The 20582-nt window shown below is 36.9% G+C and overlaps 1 protein-coding gene across 2 annotated transcripts; it reads left to right on the top strand.

Moving 5' to 3' along the window:
- Positions 1-4187: 4187 nt before the first annotated feature.
- Positions 4188-15151, top strand: LOC107774253 (1-aminocyclopropane-1-carboxylate oxidase homolog 11). 2 transcript variants are annotated; one of them, XM_016593747.2, is made up of 3 exons: positions 4188-4880; positions 5091-5460; positions 14662-15151. In XM_016593747.2, exons 1-3 carry the CDS (start codon positions 4276-4278, stop codon positions 14920-14922), a joined length of 1236 nt encoding a protein of 411 aa, XP_016449233.1. In that variant the 5' UTR covers positions 4188-4275; the 3' UTR covers positions 14923-15151. The 2 variants fall into 2 exon arrangements, with proteins under 2 accessions (XP_016449233.1, XP_016449235.1); XM_016593749.2 differs by having other exon boundaries at positions 4211-4880; positions 14645-14782.
- The last annotated feature ends 5431 nt before the right edge of the window (positions 15152-20582 follow it).

Raw genomic sequence — 20582 nt, 5'->3', positions numbered from 1 at the left:
ACAAACAAGTCATAAATCATGATACGAGTCTATTCCAAGGCTCGAAATCCCAAATAGACATTGATAACACCAAAGTCCTCTTCAAACCAAACATAGAAAATTCTAAAAACCCAAACGGTTAGATAATCTTTTGCTCTATAGCAAAATTCCCACCGGGAAGCTAAGTTTGCTATCGAGCAAAGGTTACCCGACCGTTCATAAGTATAAACCACTAGAGGGTTGTTAGATAGTCCTTCGCTCGATAGCATGAATTTCTGAGGGGAAGTAAAGTGTATTACCGAGGTAAGGATTATCTATAAATTCATTAGTGGGATCTTCGAAGGTACTAGCGCATTCTTCGCATTTGAACACTGGGGGGGGGGACGATATGAGGACCTGGGACTGCGCGCCCAGCCCCGTAGAAACAAGTTGTACAAGTTAGCCACAAGTAATTGCAATTTCATTTTTCAGCATAACGAATGCTTATGTGCTTTTTGAAAATAGAAGGAATAAAATGAAGTCATTTTGTTTTTACCTTGTTTCTTGTATGAATGATGAATTAACTTTGTTATTTGAAAGTTAAACAAGTACTTCAAATGCTAGTGCCGTAATGAACAAGAGACATCCTCTTCAAGAGCACTGTAAACATAAGAGGGCCCCCTCTTATAAAAACCCTCACGTTAAAGGGTTGATTTCGGAAGAATTCATGCCCGGAATCAAAATGCTTTCGGGAAAAATACACCTAAGGCTTCACATAATAAGACGCAAACAGTAAAACTTGCGCAAAACTCTTAAGTAAAAAGAAGAGAATGCAAAGATTAAAGCTTGCATAAATATTCAAACGAAGGAAAGACTCAAACAACACTTGAGCAAAAAGATGTTTTTATTTACAATAACATGTCAAAATGGCACAGGTACAAGGATTGGAAAAGAAAAGAAAAGCTAAACTGCAGCATCTCTGGAACCCGTAGTAAAAGAAGTGTCCACGCACCCAGAGAAAGTGGATAGATCCGCCGATGGCTCAACATTTTGGCCTTCGCTAGTTTGGCCTTCAAAATCTTCGTCTTTAGCTTCCTCTTCAATTTCCGAAGTTTTGGAATCGGAACCGGAAGAATCGGAAGCAGCAGGCTCTGCCGGGAGACCATTTTTAGCAGTCAACTCAAGCTCATGGGCCTTAGCAATTTTAGCATCAAAGTCAATGATACCAACTTTGACCTCTTCCAAATTTTTTCTCCTCATGTTGTACATAACGTAAGTTTTCTCAACGAAAAGGGAAGCTGATCGACACTTAAGTTCTTATTTGAGTTGGGTTACCTCGATAGAAAATATTTCCCGGGCGAATCTAACGGATCTGAGGCTAACATCAAGGTCGCGGATAGTTGAACCAAAGAGCCTATTATGCTCGATGGTTTTCCTATACTTCTCCTCCAGCTGGGTATGTTTCGCCCCCGCAGTAGCAAGTTCTTCAGTTTTGGAGTTCAAAGCTGCCTCTAAGTTAGTCAATCTTTCAGCGGAAACAACCTCACGATCGGATGCATCAAGAACGACGTTATGAACTTCAATCCATTTGGACTTAGCCTCTTCAAATTGAACCCTCATTTGTTAAATCTCTTGGCCATGGGTTTCCACTTCTTTCTCGTTTTGCTGCAAACGAGCCTCCAATACAACGACCTCAGTGGCTTTGGCTTTAAATTCTAAGAGGTGAGCGACACTTTGCTCCCGCTCTGCCAAAAGCTGATCCCGTGCGGAGGTAATTTCTTCCTTCTCACAAATCAAGCTCTGAAGGCGGAAGCAAGAAAGTTGGCCTACAAAGCAAGAAAGGCAACACTTAGGATATGTTCAGGCAAAAACAGAAGAAATAACAAATGAAGAAAGAAATGTACCACTGCGGCGTTGTGCATGGTGTTGTTCAACAAACACTCTCCCGAGTGCTTGAATCTTTTCCCAATCTTTCTCTGAAGCCAAAGACTTCAGATAATTAGCAAGCTCCACCGACCGAGATAGCAAGTTGCATCCAGTAGAGACCGAAAGAATAATATTCCTCCTCCTTTGTGGATCTTCAGAAGGGGCAGCATAATTTTGCCTCAAATTTCCATGAACTGGGGACTAGGGACGGGGGGGAAAAGGAACACCTTCTTCGTGGTCAGGTGTGACCGGTGGAAATGATGTAGCAGTTGTTGGTCGAAGAGTGGATGAAGGTGGAAATGATGTACAGTTGATGGTAGAAGAGTGGATGAAGGTGGATATGTAGCAGTTGCTGGTGTTGGTGAAGATGAAGATGAAGCTGATGGAGTTGAAGAGTGAGAAGCAGCTGCAGAAAACGCAGTGCTGGCTGTTGGTTGCTCATCATCCTAGGACGGAAGGGACCCGGTACTCAGCCCCAAAATACAGGTCACGGCGACTAGGACACGGAAGCAGGAGTTGGCATTTTCCACCATATCATATTCCCCTAGAGCGCTGAGACATCATCCTCGGATGGTGTAACTAACTCGACAGGTTGAGCATTTTGTTGAGTTGATGAGGATCGTCGCCTTCTATGTAGAGAAGCTCCCCCATCACTAGCTTCTCCATCATCGTCGATCATCATAGTGTCTATGACCAACCCGGTAGAGGGCTAGTCACCACAACTACCGGAGACAACTCGGGGGCAACAGTCTTTGCCCTCTTATTCTTTTCCCCTACCGAGGAGGAGCGTTCCATCCACCCACGGTCGTTGTCATCATCCATGCTAGATAACAAAGTATGATGGCCACGTTTACTGAAGTTTATCAACCCCCCGGAAGATTTTGGGAGAATAAAGATTCATTACATGAGCTAAAGATAGCTCATCTCCCATCTCTTGGCACAAGCGCCGAAGACAAGCAACCGTCCTCCACACAGAAGGACTTATTTGTGCCAAACATACCTGATAGCGGAGGCAGAACTCCGCAATAACAGAGTCAAGCTCTCCACTCAAAGAGAACACACCCAAAGTAAACGGATACGTGTAAAAATATGTAAAACCCTCATTGGGAATGGTCACTCGCTCCGATAGATCAGGAACAACAATATCCAAATCATGGCAGCGACAATCTTCATTCACAATTGTAATACTAGAAGAACGGATGGAAGAAGGATATCTGCCAACAACCCATGTGCGAGGGAGAGCCGAAGGGAATTTCTCTTCGAAGTCTTTTGTTGTAACAAGACTTCTAGGAATGATGGAATCCACCGTTGGAGGAGCAGCATCCTCGGCTTTGTTCTTGCCCTTTGAAGAGCTAACATTCTTCGAAGAATAAGCCATTTGGATGAAAGAAAAGCTTTTCTGTTTGAAGAGAGTTAAAGAAAGGTTTTAGAAAACTTGGAAAATTATGGAGTATAAAGGGAGAAAGTTGATGTGTATAAGTAAAAGTTTTGGCGGCTAAATTTATGGCCATGATTATCTCGATAATCGGCAAAAATTTTGCTGAATCGTGGGATGATGCGTGTTCGGGACATTAAATGCGGAGAGACGTGCGTCTAATCAACCGTCGGAAACCTTCAGAGGGATCATAATAATTCCTGCCAAAAGAGTATTTCTACCAACCTTCCGATGACACAAAGTTATGTCACCGGAAAGCAGGAGGACTATCTGTATAGGATAAAATATGCTATGCTACGTGGCCGCCCAAAAGAGGGACACGCGGAACCTAAGACAGAGGATAGCCAAAATCGAAGGCAACAACCCCGTCTGTTACCGGAAAGAATAACGCTCATAAAGATGCAATAAATACTCTTCGCCCGATAGCATTTAATGGAGAATATTCCACACCATTAAGTACGTTGCTCGTTACAAGGAATTTGACATTTATGCTCACCGTTACATTTTCATCAATGTCCCTCATAACTGATATTAATGAATGGCACGATCCTAGGACCTTCTTTCCGAGACATAACTATAAATAGTGAGATCTGTTATCATTTTAAGGACACGAATTTTCTGGAAAACTAATACTACCATCTACTAAAAGCTCTAATCAATTTTACCTTTTTATTTTCTGTTCTTGTTCTTAATACTATTGAGCCCGACCAAAGTATTTATTTATGTCATTTCGTCTTTCTATCAAAGTTAAGTATTATGTATTTTTTTAATTATTTTATTATTTGAGGATCAAATTAATTAATTTTCTTATTTAACTATACCGTTTTACGTTTTAAATTTAAACAATTATTCCTGATTTTACTGTCACACACGTATCTATGTTTGTATTCGATGCCGTTCTGTTGCTTCCCTTTGAATTGAATAAATAACTCCATAGTCAAACTTCCATTTTAAGTATGATGTCGTCATTCCAATCCCTGTCTTCTTCTCACCAACAATTTCTTCCCCTATCTCTTTCCCTCTCCGCTCTCCCCTTTCACTATTCTTCAATCCCAACCCCAAAACTCCATTTCTGCAACAAAAAACTTGTCGCAAAAATGTCAAACCCGACCCTGAACCCGAACCCAAACTCTGATCGTTTAAAAGAACTGAAAGAATTCGATGAGTCAAAAATCGGAGTCAAAGGCCTGGTAGATAAGGGCCTTACTACTATACCCGGTTTCTTCATCCACCCATCAGAACCACCAACCCCGGAACCCAAAACCCGACACGGTTACAAACACTCCATTCCCGTCGTTGACTTCTCTACCCCTCGGTCAACCCTTGTTGACCAAATTCACCAAGCTTCGACGACACTCGGATTCTTCCAGATTATCAATCACTCAGTCCCCGTAGAAGCCATAAACAGAATTGTGGGGTCCATAAAAACATTCAACGAACAGCCTGATGAAGTAAAAATGAAGTATTACAGTAGGGACATGTCACGTGGAGTAGGGTACTCCACGAACTTCGATTTGTACAACTCCAGAGATGCCAGCTGGAGGGACACGTTGCAGATGAGGTTGGAATAAGAAATCTATATTGTTTATTATCATTTTTGTATTTTCTAGTTTCTTTTTAGTTATTGTCTAAATGGATTTTATAATAGTCAAAATTTATATGGAAAAAGTTTTCTAGTTTTTAGCCAGAGTAAGTTTTGCACTATTACAAATAGGGGTTTTCTTGTAATGAGATTATGAATGAATTATTTTTTGGGTTATCATTGCTTCAGGTTGGGTCCCACACCACCGGATTGGGAGCATGTGCCGGAGGTGTGTAGGGATGCGGCAATTCAGTGGGATAAAGAAGTGGTGAAAATAGGGGAAGAGTTGATGGGTTTGTTGTGTGAAGGGTTAGGTGTGAAGGAGGATAGATTGAAGGAGTTGTCTTGTTTGGATGCGAGAATTATGGCTGCACATTATTATCCGTACTGTCCGCAGCCGGAGTTGACGAAGGGCTTGACGCCCCATACGGATCCTGGCGTGTTGACGGTGTTGGTGCAAAATGAGGTTGCTGGCTTGCAAGTTAAGTTTGGAGATGATTGGGTGGATTTGGAGCCCATACCCGGGGCTATTATTATTAATATTGGTGATATTCTTCAGGTATGCTCTCCGCTAGCTCGTAACTAGACTTGTGTAATTTGCATGCTTGGAGGCCTCTTATGGGTTAATGCAGTATGATTTTAGCCTTAATATAATGTATTTCTGTTTTATAACCGAGAAATTAGTTGCTTCAAAACTCGATGGATAGTGGTCTTGCCCCTCTACCATTCTTCGTATAAGTACCAGACTTGGTTCCCACCCGATTCAAACTATCATGTCCTGTGGCTACCACACATTTCTTGTTGTACTATCATTACCATTGAACCACAGCCTTGGAATGAGTTAAATACGATCTACTGAACCATGTTTTATGTTTAGTGTAATAGTTGAGAGATGAAATCTTATATCTGAACTTATAAGACGTCATTAGTGATTGGAGATACATTGATGGAAAAAATGCAAACTTGTAGGACTTTACCTACAGGACATTTACGCTAAAAGCTCCTACTAGGTGGTTAGTGAAATATTTGAGGGATGAAATTAGTCAAGGCTGTGAACAATTTTTTGAAAAGGATAAGGCTGTGAACATATGGGATGAGTTTGATCATTTTCTCATGTAGTCACGTTAATGTCAAAGACGCCTATTGTTGGACTAGGATTGATCCAAAACCCCAAACTTGGAGACTTATATAAGTTCAGAGTGAAAAAGTTTGGACAAAGTTAAGACCAATTCCTAAATTTAAGAGACCATTTAAGTTAGAAATGCGTCCAAGGTCTATGCTGTTTACTTTATCATATAGGTACTTATCCAAAGAAAAAAAAAGAAGGATTGTTCAATTCAATTATGTTTATGCATGATTGATACTTATCTTTCTGTTGGTGGTTGGTTTCCATATAAACTATATGGATGCATGAAAAGAGGTTAGAGGGTGAAGTGGTGACCAATGAATGTTTTGGATAGTTGATGAACTCTTTTATGTAGCTAGTTGCCTATGAGAAGTCCAACTCTTTTGGATAGCTTTTGCTTTTTCTAACATAAGCATTTGGTTACAAAGGAAAAGAGAAGCTTGTACAAAGGGGATGAATGTCCTGATCTTATATGTCACTTATTTTTAAACATTAAATGTTTGAACTTGGAATATTTCACACCGCTTAAGTGTTACTTGTAAGGTGGAATGATTCTCTAACTGCTCCAACTGTTATTAGTTGTTAGCTTCAGTGGATGCATTTGCACGTTGCTCCTGGAAGTAACAAATTTCAACTTTTGGACGTTAAAGTATTAAACTTGTTTTAGCATTAGAAACTACGAGGAGTTTACAATTATTCATTTTATGGCTCAAATTTTTATGTTAAGGCACCAATATGTGGTTTTGAGAGCATCCTTGTGCCTTTTGCTATATGGTAGTGACGAACTGATCTTATATTTTACTAGTTCAAGGAGATGTTAAAATGCCTATACAAAGGTGTCATACTAGACCAATACAAATCATTTGCATTTGTTTCTTGACTGTTCTTTTGCTAAGGAACTATAACATGGATGCTTTAGTATCTTTGAGGAACATTTATATATCCCCATAAACTGATTGGCTTTAGTCATGCCCCTAACGTAAAGATATTATTTTAACAGCTGTGCCAAGAATAGTTGAATCTGTAGCTGAAATATGGTGCATTAGGTACTTAATCATTGTAGTGGCAAATGATTCCAAGGCCGATACTCTGTGAGATGAGTTTAGCATGGAGTACTTCTTCTCATCGAGAAAATTTCGTTTCTTATAGAAGAAAGCTTATCATCTTTCGTTTTTTTAATTCTGACTCTTGTGGAAAAGCACGCCCTCATGTCTCCAAGTTTGATATCCAAGATTAGCATGCTTGTAGGGTTCATGAGAGTAAAGATTTCAAACTCCATTGCTATTGATCCAGAATTTTAATTTCAATTCCTGAATGTTGACTTGCAATGTGGCTGGATAGGAAGTTCATTTTTACTGATAAAAATAGGAAATTCATTCGCTAGTGAGCTGGCTCTATTTTGAATGTTTTGGTATGATATTCACGATTGCTTTGCAATTTTATTGGTCAACCGTTATTTGCCTCGTGGTTGGGGGACGTGTTCAATATCTAGGAAACTTTTTTTTGATGAAGATCAATATCTAGGAAACTTATTTCCATGATTTGCATTCTCATTTTAGCCTTCCTCTAAAAGACAAGCTATTTTTATTACGTGTGTACATTCTGATGCACCTTTTATCTTGCTGGCATACCCACACTAACTCGCCACATGATATCATTCTGTAAATCATGATTTTCAGCAAGAAGATTGGAAGGATGGTGCTGTTGCATATTTGTTTCTGATGAAGCTCAAAGACTTTGATTCTCTATAGACCTTTATATTCTCCCTTGAGCTCCATCTCCTATGTACCCTTTCGTTGTTGCCTCCAAAAAAAACAGCCTTCTCGTTTTTTCCATCTATTCCACCTAAAATACCTCTTCAATACTTCTTTTATCTCTACAATGTTAAGAGCTACTCTTGGTTCTTTTGCGTAAACAAAATTTTCAGACTTTCATAGTTATTCCATTTAAGATTTGCTTACTTATCAAAACCTAAACATGTAATTGTTTTGGATACAACCATCACATCGAAAATCAATAGTAGATCGAGATTCATTGCTTTGGATACAACCTCCACAACTTCAATGGATAGTTCTTCTACAGATCTGTTCCTATTCTATCAAAAATATAGCTAAAATATTAACAATAAAAAAAATATAGCTCACATGTTAAGATCTTCTTTTGCTACTTCCGTTCATCCATGGATTTTGCGTACGAATTTTTCCCTATCTCGCATGGCTTCTCTGCATATTGCTCACACAAAAAGGAAAACGAAACATATTTTAGATTTCTAAAATTCTTCAATTGACATTTCTAGTAGCAGAATACAAAAATTTACTATCGTACTACTCCCTCCATTCCAATTTATGTGAACATGTTTGACTGGGCACGTAATTTAAGAAAAAATGAAGACTTTTGGAATTTATGGTTCCAAACAAGTCAAAAAGGGGCCCAGAGTATTTGTGTAGTTATAAAAGCTTCTCATTAAAGGTAGAATTGTAAGTTTAAGCTAATAAATTGTTACCAAATTTAGAAAGGGGTCATTCTTTTTGGAACGGACCAAAAAGGAAATAGGTTCACATAAATTGGAACAGAGGGAGTATATTTTAACTTTTAAATTACAGATACGATTTCATAGATGTAATATCTGCAGTAAAATTAGTAGATTAACTGATTAAGAATACCCCTATAAGAAGAATATAAAAACATATCTAAAGAGATTCACAGGCATTAGAAAGTCCGATTGTGCTTCAAATGATTTCTCTTCACAATTGGTATCAACATTTGCTTGGGTATTGTTTGAGCCTTGGTTTTAATTGCAACCTCCTGCCTGCAAGCTGGAGTCTTGAATTAAAAATTGGGTGAAATTATTGTTTGAATCTCCCTATAATTGCATGTTTGAATTCAAAAGGTAAATATAGAATAAGATTAATAGATGATTTAAAAGTACAAAGGCCAGCAACAAAAAGTAAATAACTTGACATATAAATATAAATAGAATAGTTAGGGTTTTTGTGGGGTATCTTGGTCTGAAAAAGGTCCTACACTTAATAGCATTGAATACTCCATTTCTTTGGAGCTTTTTGAAGAGATTACTTCACTTTTCTTCCTTGTAAGCTTTTAATGTCTTCTTTAATGCTTTGTTTTTGTCTTCTAGTTGTAGTGAATAGTTAATTTTAATACTAAGGTACATTAACTCATACCATTTTATCTTCACTTGGTAGAGTGAGCTAGGGTTTGGTACAAATGATTAGTTAGAACTCAAGGTTTTAGACCTTGTTTAATAGAATCACTTAGGAATAAGAAGATGCCATTTGGCATAAATTGGTCATTTTTATTTGCAACTCTTTTTACCTTTCGAAAAATCATAAAGAGGAAATTCTACCTAACTATTGAAAAATATTTGGTGGTCACTTAAGGACCAGTTGCATATCAAAGTACTTCCCATTAAAAATATATCATATTAACACCTATAGCATTGCATTCCATTAAAGGAGACACATCCTTGGTTTCTTAATCCAAATAGTTAGATCTTTTAACAAAATAACGTTTCTAGATTACCAATATCAAGCTCTTTCCAAATTAACGGGATAGAATTACGACCATAGTCTAGTGTCACACTAGTTAAGTAATGTTTTCACGCCTATTTTCGACTGTAACCTAGTTGGGTTATTATATTTGGCACCGACCATTTTACGCCATTTATATAGGTGTAATTTGAGCATACCAAATTTTAGCGCCATTATCGGGGACTACCGTTTTGAAATTACTAATTAATGGTTACTTTACTTTTAAGTCACTTTCTATTCCATCACACTTTATTTGCTTTGTCTTGTGAAATCGTGAATCATGGGTGAACCTGAAGATGTGAATGTGTTTGCGGATATTGATGAAATTATTGATGATGCAAATACCATTGTCCCTCTGAGATTTGATGCGACTACTTTCAAGATGGATCACAATTTTTATGTGATGCTAAAGGCTGAAGGATTCTTCTGGAGTTGAACCGATGATGACCTATATCAACATCTCAAAAATTTTGTGGGTATTTGTGCATTGCACAAGCAAAACCATGTGTTGGATGATGCATTGAGGTTGAGGGTTTTCAAATGCTCTCTAGCTAGAGAGACTAAAATCTAAGTTGCTTAGACACGGGTGTGGGCGTCCGACACGGGTGCGGATCTAGAGGTCGGATCCTTCGAGATGTAAATTCTAAGATTTGAGGATACGGATCGTAGTACGGATACGAGAGCGGGGATCCGACTAAACATAACTCAAAATAATAAAAAAATAAAAAAATCTCTAAATTATGAGAAATTTTGTGAAATACTTATGTATAGCTTATAAAGCGTGGATTTCTTTTTTATTCTCAAGTTGTAGATAAATAAAGGATTGATTTCCTAGATAAGATATGCTATTTTCTTCAAATTTATTCTAGTTTTTGTTCTGATTTTGGGAATCAAATTGTATCTGGTCTCAATTTTTTTCGCCCGTCGTGGTCAAAGTACCCAAAATTGTTTGACCAAATCCGGTACGGATCCCATACTCACACCCACACCCACACCAATACTAGTGTCGTGTCGACACGAGTGCGGCACCTAATTTGCTGTGTCGGAGCAACTTAGACTAAAATATTGCTAAACAAACTACCTCCAAACACCATCCATACTTGGACCGAGCTAGTGCATATTTCCCTGGCGAAGTGATTTCCACCAAGCAAAAAGTCCGTACTCCGAGATCAAAATATTTTCTTTAAGCAACATTCGGGGGAACAACATCATGAAGCTTCGATGAGATTTAAGCAATACTTGGTAAGATTGCCGAATCAATTTCTTGAGAACATCTTGTTGGAGAAATTTTTATTTGGGTTTTGATTCCTTGAACCAATCCGTAGCTAACAATGCGTCTAATGGGTTTTTCATGGACAAGATATTTGAAAGAAACACTTAAATTCTTGCCAAGGTCGGGGAATATAATTAAGCATGTTATTTGGGCGACACAGGTGGTGGTATTTCATATGGGTCTTTTTCTTTGACCACTCGTGTGCCACCAATGTGGATGTTTTAACAAAGATGATAAAGGAAAGCCAAACGAAGAAGATGAATGTGGTAGAGAAAATGCAACCGATATCGAATAATCAAGGAGGATATCCGAACTATGAGGAATATGAGTAAGTGAACTATGTCAATAATTCTCTAGGAGCCCAAAGGCAAAATTACCAAGTGTCGTGGCAACAAATTCAATGGAGACCTAGCCGCAAGGGCAAAGTAACCAGCAACGGAGAAATGACCAAGGTAATTCGAATCAAGAAAATTTGAACAACTTTGGGAATCGAAGCTCAAATCCATATGTTCCACCTAGAGGCCAATATTCCAACTCTCAACATTGGCGGGAGAATTCTTCAAATGACGAAGGTAGTTCCAAATTGGAGAATATGCTTGAAAAGCTTTTGCAAAATCAAGAGAAGTGCGACACTTCAATGAAGAACATGGCCGAGCTTGTAGGTTCTCACATCGCTTCTATTCAAAAATTGGAGATGGAAATGAGAGATCTTTCAACAGAGCAAACTCCTGAGCAAAAAGGCATTTCTGAGTGATACAATTGTGAACCCAAAGGATAGTGGGGGTGGCCAAACTTCTCATTGCATGGCTATCACAACTCGAAGTGGGAAATTACTTCAAAGTGAGAGTGAGAAAGTGGTTGATGTGGAAGATGTTGGAAAAGAAGTTAAGGCACAAATAAAGGTACTTATTGTTGTTGAAGTTGAAAAAGTCCCGCAAAATGCTAATGCTCAAGATTGGGCAATGAAAAAGGCGAGGAAAAGGTAGTAGAGGCACCAAAACCTCTAGCACCGATTCCTAGGCCTCCTCCTCCAGTAGAGGAAAAGACCCATTGGCCGCATTGTTAGCTACAGATTGGTTCAAGAGATCCAAACCCATATAGAATTTCTCCAACAAGATGTTCTCCGAAGCCCATGATTCGACAATCTTACCAAGTATTGCTTGAATCTCACCAAGCTTCATGAAATTGGTCCCCTTAGAAGTTGCTTAAAGAAGAAAATTTGATCTCGGAGTTCGGACTTCTTGCTTGGTGGAAACCACTTCGCCGGAAAAATATGCATTAGCTCGGTCTAAGTGTGTATGGTGTTTGGAGATAGTTTGGTCAACCATATTTTAGCCTCTCCGGTTAGAGAGTATTTGAAAACCATCAACCTCAATGCATCATTCGACATATGGTTTTGCTTGTGCAATACACAATCACCCATAAAATTTTGAGATGTAGATATGGGTCATCATCGGTTGAATTCCGGAAGAATCCTTCAGCCTTTAGCATCACATAAAGACTGCGATCCACCTTGAAAGTAGCCACAACAACCCTCGGAGGGACATTGGCATTTGCATCATCAATATTTGCAAACACATTCATATCCTCAAGTTCTCCCATGATTCCTGATTTCACAAGTCAAAGGAAACAAAGCGTGATGGGATAGAAAAAGACTTAAAGTGAAGTACACACTAGTTAATAATTTCAAAATCATAGTCCCCGGCAGCGACGCTAAAATTTGGTACACTCAAATTACACCTATATAAATGACATAAAGTGGTCGATGTCAAATATTCTATGCCAACTAGGTTGGGGTCGAATCTTACAGGAAACAGACCAAGGTTATCCCCCCTTTAATGGAATTTAATGCTATAGATGTTAATATGATATATCTCTAATCAGAAGTTCTTTGATATGAAATGGTCCCTAAGTGACTACCCAATATTTTCCAATACTTACGTAGAATTTTCTCTTTATGATTTTTCAAAATGCAAAAGAGTTAAAATAAAAATAACCAATTATGCCAAGTAGAATTTTCTTATTCCAAAGTGATTCTAACCAATTATGCCAAGTTTAAAGCCTTGAGTTCTAACTATTTATTTCTACCAAACCCTAGCTCATCGTTCCAAGTAAAAATGACATGAGTTAATGTTTGCAACCAATAACCATAAATGAAACAAGAGAGAATGAATAGAAATCAACAACTTATTATATATATTCAATGGTAAACATTTATTAACATGACACCCATCATCAGGTCTACAACCTTAGTATTAAAGTTAGCTACTCATTACAACTAGAAGACAAAAATAAAGCATTAAAAGTTTATAAGAAAGAAAAGTGAAGGAATCTATTCAAAAAGCTCTAAAGAAATGGAGTATTCAATGTTATTAAGCGTAAGACCTTTCTCAGACCAAGATTCTAACTATTCTATTTATAATGCCAAAAAATGCGGACAAAACTGTGACAAAATGCCCTTCATGTGCCACTCTGCGATCGCGGACGTGATCCGCGGTCCGCACATTTGGCATGTGGCCGCAGAATTGATCTTCACCTTTTCAAAATGGTCATCACACATCTGGTATGCAACCCGCATATCGATTCTGCGGTCCGCATAATGGATCGCAAATTTGTCGGCTCTAATAACTGTAAATCCTTGTTGCATTATGCGATGGATCTGCCGCCTGCACATCAGTTATGCAATCCATGTAATGGACCGCATATTTGACTCTTGAACTTCAAACATTAAAGTTGTTTTAGATGGAAGAAACCAAAAGGCCTTTTACATTAATGCATTAAAGGCAAGAAGTGCAAGAATGTTTTAGGTGTAAGAAACGAGAATGCTTTTTAGTGCATTCAAGTGATTTTCGTTTTCTTCAAGCCATTTTCATTTCAGATTGTAGGCTTAACGTATGGGATCCACATTCCACTAACTTTTCTTTCATTATTTTGTTCATTTAATCGTTTCAACTGGCTCACGTTCCACTACAAACTCATTTTTCTTCTTTGTTTATTTAAACTAACTTCAAAAGCTGAAGGTGCTCTCACACACCTTTTGTTGGTTGTGAGTTGTGACTTGCCCAAAATAAAACTTCTCTTCCTTGTTGCCTCCCAACAGAGGAAAATGTTGTCTTAATTTTCTGATAAACTTGAGGTATATAGTTTTGCATCAGTGGTAGAAAGGTATCTATCTTCCAATGGGAAAGGTACTGAGTAGCTTTGTCTTTTTTTTTTTTTTATTAGTTAGCTTCGGCTTTTGTTATACTTGTTTCTTTGTGATCGTTAATGATTTTTTTTTTATTTTTTTTTTCTTTTCTAATGATCGTTAATGATGACCAACAAGGTTGGAGCAACGTGCCAAATTGTCGGGCTAGGAAGTTAGGAACCTGGTTTATTAGTACAATTAGGGGACGTTTGGTTTGAAGACAAGTTATGTTGAGATTAGTTATACAAAATTACTATGTTGGGGTTAGTTATTCTGGTATTATTTCTTATTGACCATTTGGTATGTTGTATTAATCTTGGGATTATCAATTTTACTGCTTTAGCCTGGGATAACTTACCCCGGGATTATTATCCCACCCTCTGGTACTGAGATAACTGATCCAGGATTAGTAACCAAACAAGGGATAATGCAGTATTAAATTTTTATCTCAGGATTATTTTTGCTTATGCATCATACCAAACGACCCCCCTTATGGTTTACTTCTCCGGGTAGTAATGGTAAACTCAACTTAGACGAAAATGATCTGTCAAGAACAACAATGTGTATGTTTATTTTTGCTTTTGCTAATGCTGTTTCCTTGGTCTGAAGTCGATCCCCTATTGCAGATAATATCGAATGACGAATACAAAAGTGTGGAGCATAGAGTTTTGGCCAACCCTTTTCAAGAACCACGTGTATCAGTTGCTGTCTTCTTTAACCCAAGCCAAAGAGAGAACTCATTTGGACCTCTACCTGAACTAATATCAGATGAAAAACCAGCAGTTTATCGGGAATTCATTTTCATGGACTATATGAGAAGATTCTTTTCAAAGGAGTTGGATGGGAAGACTTTGACAAATTACTACAGGGTTTCTAATCAAATATAAGAACAAATTTGGAAAGGCAGCATTTTTTTGTATCAAAATTTGTAGCTTGTGTAAATGATACTGTTCTTGTACATGTGTTATGGAGTAAGATTACTGTCAACTACAATATTTCATCAACATAAGCCTGTAACTGTTCTGCCGATTTGTGCATAATTTTATTCAATATAGTAGGGAAATGCATATATGTACAAAGAGCTGAATACAAAATGAATTTACTTGTTTCACTTTTGATGTATCTCTAGAGCCATTTTGGCATTTTACAGCTATGCCTGGATTTTATTGGATGATACACACAGATATTATCAAATATTCAGAGACTGATAAGTTCAGAAATAGAAGTGAAGGCTCTGTTACAATGCTTGCTGCGCTTGTTTAAAGTTGACATAATTCATTTTTATTCTGGTTTAGGAAAGTGCTTGGCTTAAGAGGAAAGGTATTAAGCTTATTAACGCAGATTGATGAGATATTAAGATATATTGATGCATTTGTTTCGGCTAATTAAAAATGGAAAGAGAAATAATTCATAGTCTTTAACATAAATAAAACTCAAACATGTTCCCATATAGGACTTGTCTTGAAGAGGGAAAAAAAAGAGTGAAGGACTTCTCGACGATATTGAAGGGAAAAAATAAAAAATAGCCATATTTACAACTAGTAATTGAAAATAATCATAGTTTTAAAAGTAATTGAAATGTAGTCACTTTTTCATGTAAAGAAAAAAGTTTGAACAAAAAACACCCTTAAAAATCCGGAAATATTTCAGCATAATATGCTGGAATTTGAATTTTTTACATATGAGCTTTCAACATAATGTGCTTGAGTTCCAACATAATATGCTGGAAGTTTATACTCAGGAACTCCATAATCCCCGCATATTATGCTGGAACTTTCCGTGTTTTAGCAAAACAATGATAATTTTTCAATGACTTTACAAACGATGGCTATTTTTCGATTACCAGTCCGAAAACTGGCTAGCACGTGCTATTTTTACTCTATTGAAGGTAGGATTGTGCATGGATCGGATCGGATCAGATTTAGCACATTTCGGATTCGGATTTCGAATTCTACAAAATGCAATCCGAATCCGATTCGAATAAATATCGGGTCGGATCGGATTTTAAAATTTGGATCGGATCGGATTTTCATATTTCGAATTTCGGATCGGATTATTATGCCTCAAAGTTGCAAACTCATATGTATATTTTCTTTGTAAAAGAGGCAATACAGTAAGAAAAATTCACATTTCTGCAATTATGAGAGTACTGTAGTACCAATATAGCTAAATCCAGCAATTGTAAAGGTAATAACTTGGAGGAAGATGTAAAGGAAGTACTGACTATCCGAAATTAAAGTTTAATATTTATAAATGCCCTAATAATTTCGGATTTCGGATCGGATCGGATCGGATTACAATTATACCAATTCGAATATCCAAAATTTTAATAAACACAATTCGAAATCCGATCCAAATATCCGAAATCCGAAATTGAGCGAATCGGTTCGAATTTCGGATATCCGATCCAAATGAACAACCCTAATTGAAGGGTAGCTTAAAAGTGAATTTTTTTGCTAGATATCTTTTGGGACAATTGTTTAGTAAATGATCCTCCTTTTATTTATATTGCCATTTATGGATTTTTTAGACTACGGTTTAATGTTGTCTATAAAGTTGAGAAATACATGAGCAAATATTAGAATCGAATCTAATATTGTCCGGAAGAATAATTTTTCAAGGGCAATATTTGCACAACTATTAAAAATGGGTACATGGTTTAAATAGTAATCTAAAAAGGAACATTCGTGTAAATCAGCCGCTTAAAAGTTCAATGTTTAAGCTTGGCAGACACCAATCCACCACAATAAAAGGTTTAGTTTTCTTCTATAGAGATAAGAGTTGGATTTGTGATCTAATTTACTATATAGTTTTTAGAATGTTCAAATATAAATTCCCATTTCGTGTTTAACTAGACATAAAATTTGAGATGTTAAATCTAATATAATAAGGGGTCGTTTGGTATGAGGTATAAGAAGGTATAGTGCCGGTATAAAATTTTAATATCATCTTAATACTTTGTCTGGTTAGCAAACCTGGTATAAGTTATCCCAAGATTATAATTAGTACCGGGATAACTTATACCTTTTAGAGGGTGGGGTAATTAGTGTCGGGATAACTTATACCTTCTTCTTAGAAATGATGCAATTATTATTTTTAATACAACATACCAAACAGTGGATAACAAATAATCCCAGAATAACTAATCTCAGCATAACTTATCTCAGCATAACTTATCCCTCAGCATAACTTATCCCGGCATAAGCCGTATTCAAACCAAACGACCCCTAATAGAAGTAAAAACATATTTAAGTAATGGTTAAATAGCTAGTTTGAATCATAGAAAATGTAAAATTTGAGCATTTAGATGAATTTGAATTCTCTAAAGTTGTAAAAGTTATAAAGTACTAGCCGCTTTCAATTTATTTGTTAAGCGTTTCACTTTGAGATATACAGAATGTCTGAATTATTATGTTTTTATACTACTTTCATACTTTTTAAGAATTTAGATTCTTCAAAATACCTGAGTTCAAATTTGACATGATGTTTTCTGTCAAATTAACTTTTCAGCATAAGTTCCCTATTTTTTCATTATGATTTATATGATATGTAAGTCAAATAAACATCTTAACGTTCATACTCAGTCAAATATTATCGCATAATAATTTTATTTATAGAATGACTTTTTGGGACGTCCTAAAATAGAAAAAATATCTTAGGTATGGAATGATTAATTAAAAAAAAACATGACATGTGTCAATTTTCGTATTTAGGAAAGCATAAAACAATGCTGCCTTGAGTTTGACGTACTATCAATCACTTAACACCAAAAATGAAAAGAAAGAAAAAAAGTATTACAAAAGAGAAAACAACAAATGTAATTGCAGCTTCTCTATTTCTAATTGTTGGTGCGTCAACATCATAATATTTTTTTAAAATGTAAATGACAAAAACTTGAATTGCAAATCTACCAACCAATTTTCCAATCATAGCTTCTTTTCTTTTACTTGCTTATTAAAACTGTTTTCAATTAAATTAATTTCCATTATAATAAAAGTAATATGAACGTGCCATTTTCCCCTTGTCATTGCACCTTTCTTGATTATGACTAATTGATTGACGTATTTTGGCTGATACTTTTTATTTGAAGCATTTCATACTCTTTATTCGTGCATCAAGTTAAATTATACACGGAAATTAATGAAAAGCATTTTACATACTTAAAAAGGAAAAAAGAAGAAAAGACAGGGAAAAAATTAATCAATTTATCATTTCCTAACAAAGGATTTAAACCCTATCTGTAGCGTAGAATTCCTTTTCCCCTACACCCCTTCCCCTCCCCCGATATTATTAAAAAAAATTATATTTGTAAGTTGGTCCGGACATTACAATTATTAAAAAATAAATATCTTATACAAGATAAAAATCGTAATGAAGTCTCGTATTTGTTACTCCGTCTAGTGCTCCAACTGGATTAAAGACTCTTTTTCTATTCTACTTTTCTCACTGTAATATTTACAAAGCTTGTCTTCCACAAATTATTTTACAAAAATGAAAAGACAAGAAGAACTCCATTATGATAAATGTAGTATGTAATATGCCCAATGAAGAACACTGAAATTGCAGTCCTAAGAAGCTAAGGAAGAGAATAACTTCTGAACAAAGATGCAATTATGAACTTCTAATGGAGAGAATTTGAGATAGAAAGAAAAGTATTATTCAATATCGATACCCCCTTACAATCGATTCCCCCCTTTTATTATTTCCTAACTAACTTCCCTCTACAGTACTAACGACCACTCTAGCTAACAGGTTAACGACCCCAACTGACAGCTAACAACTTGCAACTAACTTCCTTTAACATTGACTCTTAAGCCCCCATTATTTACAAGTAAAGACTAATACACCCCTCTTCTATGTATTAACATATAACAAAATACCCCTCTCTCAAAAGTCCTTGTCCTCAAGGAAAATAATGTGGAAACCGCTGCTGAAGATTATGCAAGTCCAGCCAGGTGCTATCCTCAGGGAGGCAATTAAAGCATTTAAGCAGTACTTGAGTTATCTGCCTATTATTTTTAGAAATCACTCTTTTATCCAATATTGCCTCTGGTTCGAGTATCACATGGCCATGGAATGATAAGGTAACATGCAAGTCAGGCACTGCTGGTGCCTCCCCAATTCTTTTCTTCAGTTGGGATACATGAAATGTGGAATGTATCTTAGCTTGAGGTGGAAGCTCCAACTGATAGGCAACTGTCCCAATCCTCTTCAAAACTTTAAAAGGTCCAAAATACTTGGGGTTGAGCTTATGATAAGCCTGACCCCTCATTAATACCTGATTATAAGGCTGCAACCTGACATACATTAGTCCACACACTGCAGATTCTCTAAAAGATCTCTTCTTGCCAGCTTCTTGTTTCATCCTCGACTGTAGCAATTGCAAATGATGGTTTAGTTGCCTGATGGTGCTCTCCCTCGCTTGTAAACTTCTATCCACTTCCTCTACCATAGAGTTGTGAGTAATGTAAGGCAAGTGTAGATGAGGTTTCTGTCCATATAGCACTTCGAATGAGGTCAATTTGATAGAGGAATGGTAAGTTATATTGCACCACCATTCTGCCAAAGGTAGGTAGTGTATCCAATCTTTTGGCCTATCATTGCACATACATCTCAAGTAAGTTTCTACACATTTATTGACTGCTTCTGTCTGACCATCTGACTGGGGATGGTAGGCTTTGGAATGAAGGATACTCACTCCTTGAGCACAGAAAAGAGCTTGCCAAAACTTACTGAGGAAGACCACATCCCTATCACTGACTATGGTCTAAGGAAGACCATGTAACATGTAGATGTTGTCCATGAAAGCTTGAGCTACTATAGAAGCTATGTAAGGATGTGTCAGGCTGATGAAATGGGCATATTTACTTAGCCTGTCCACCACTACTAAGATCACTGATTTGGAGTTGGATTTAGGTAGTCCCTTAATAAAATCCATGCTTATGTCCTACCACACTTTGTCAGGAATGGGTAATGTTGCAACAATCCAGGTGACTTCTCATTTTCTCCTTTGCATTTTTGGTAGAGCTCACAGCTTCTGATGTGCTCATATATGTCAGCTTTCATTTTCTTCCAATAGTAAACCATGCTGATTTTTTGAAATGTGGCCCCCATTCCTAAGTGTCTCCCCACTGCACTGTCATGCAAGAATTGTAAGATCTATTGCTTCAGTGCTTTATTAGGATTAACTACTATCTTCCCATTTCTATATAGGACACCATCCTTCAGCATATACAAAGCATTGGCTAGAGGGTTGTCTTGGAGCTGAGTGATGAGTGTTTGTAATTTGGTATCCCCTACATAGGAGGCTCGAACCTGCTCAAGGAATGCAAAATTTACAGTGGATAGCATATGTAATTGGCCTGTGGTTTGAGGGCACCTCGAAAGTGTATCAACCACTATATTTTCTTTCCGTTTCTTGTACATTATGCTGTAATCATAGCCCATCAACTTAGCTAGCCAATTCTACTGACTAGGAGTTGAGATTCTCTGCTCCATGATATATTTCAGGCTTCGATGGTTAGTCTTGATAATAAAGTGTCTTCCA

Source organism: Nicotiana tabacum, chromosome 12, assembly GCF_000715075.1.
Source record: "Nicotiana tabacum cultivar K326 chromosome 12, ASM71507v2, whole genome shotgun sequence".
Lineage (NCBI taxonomy): Eukaryota > Viridiplantae > Streptophyta > Magnoliopsida > Solanales > Solanaceae > Nicotiana > Nicotiana tabacum.
The sequence above is the reverse complement of the archived record's forward strand: the minus strand, read 5'-3'. Positions and strand labels throughout refer to the sequence as shown.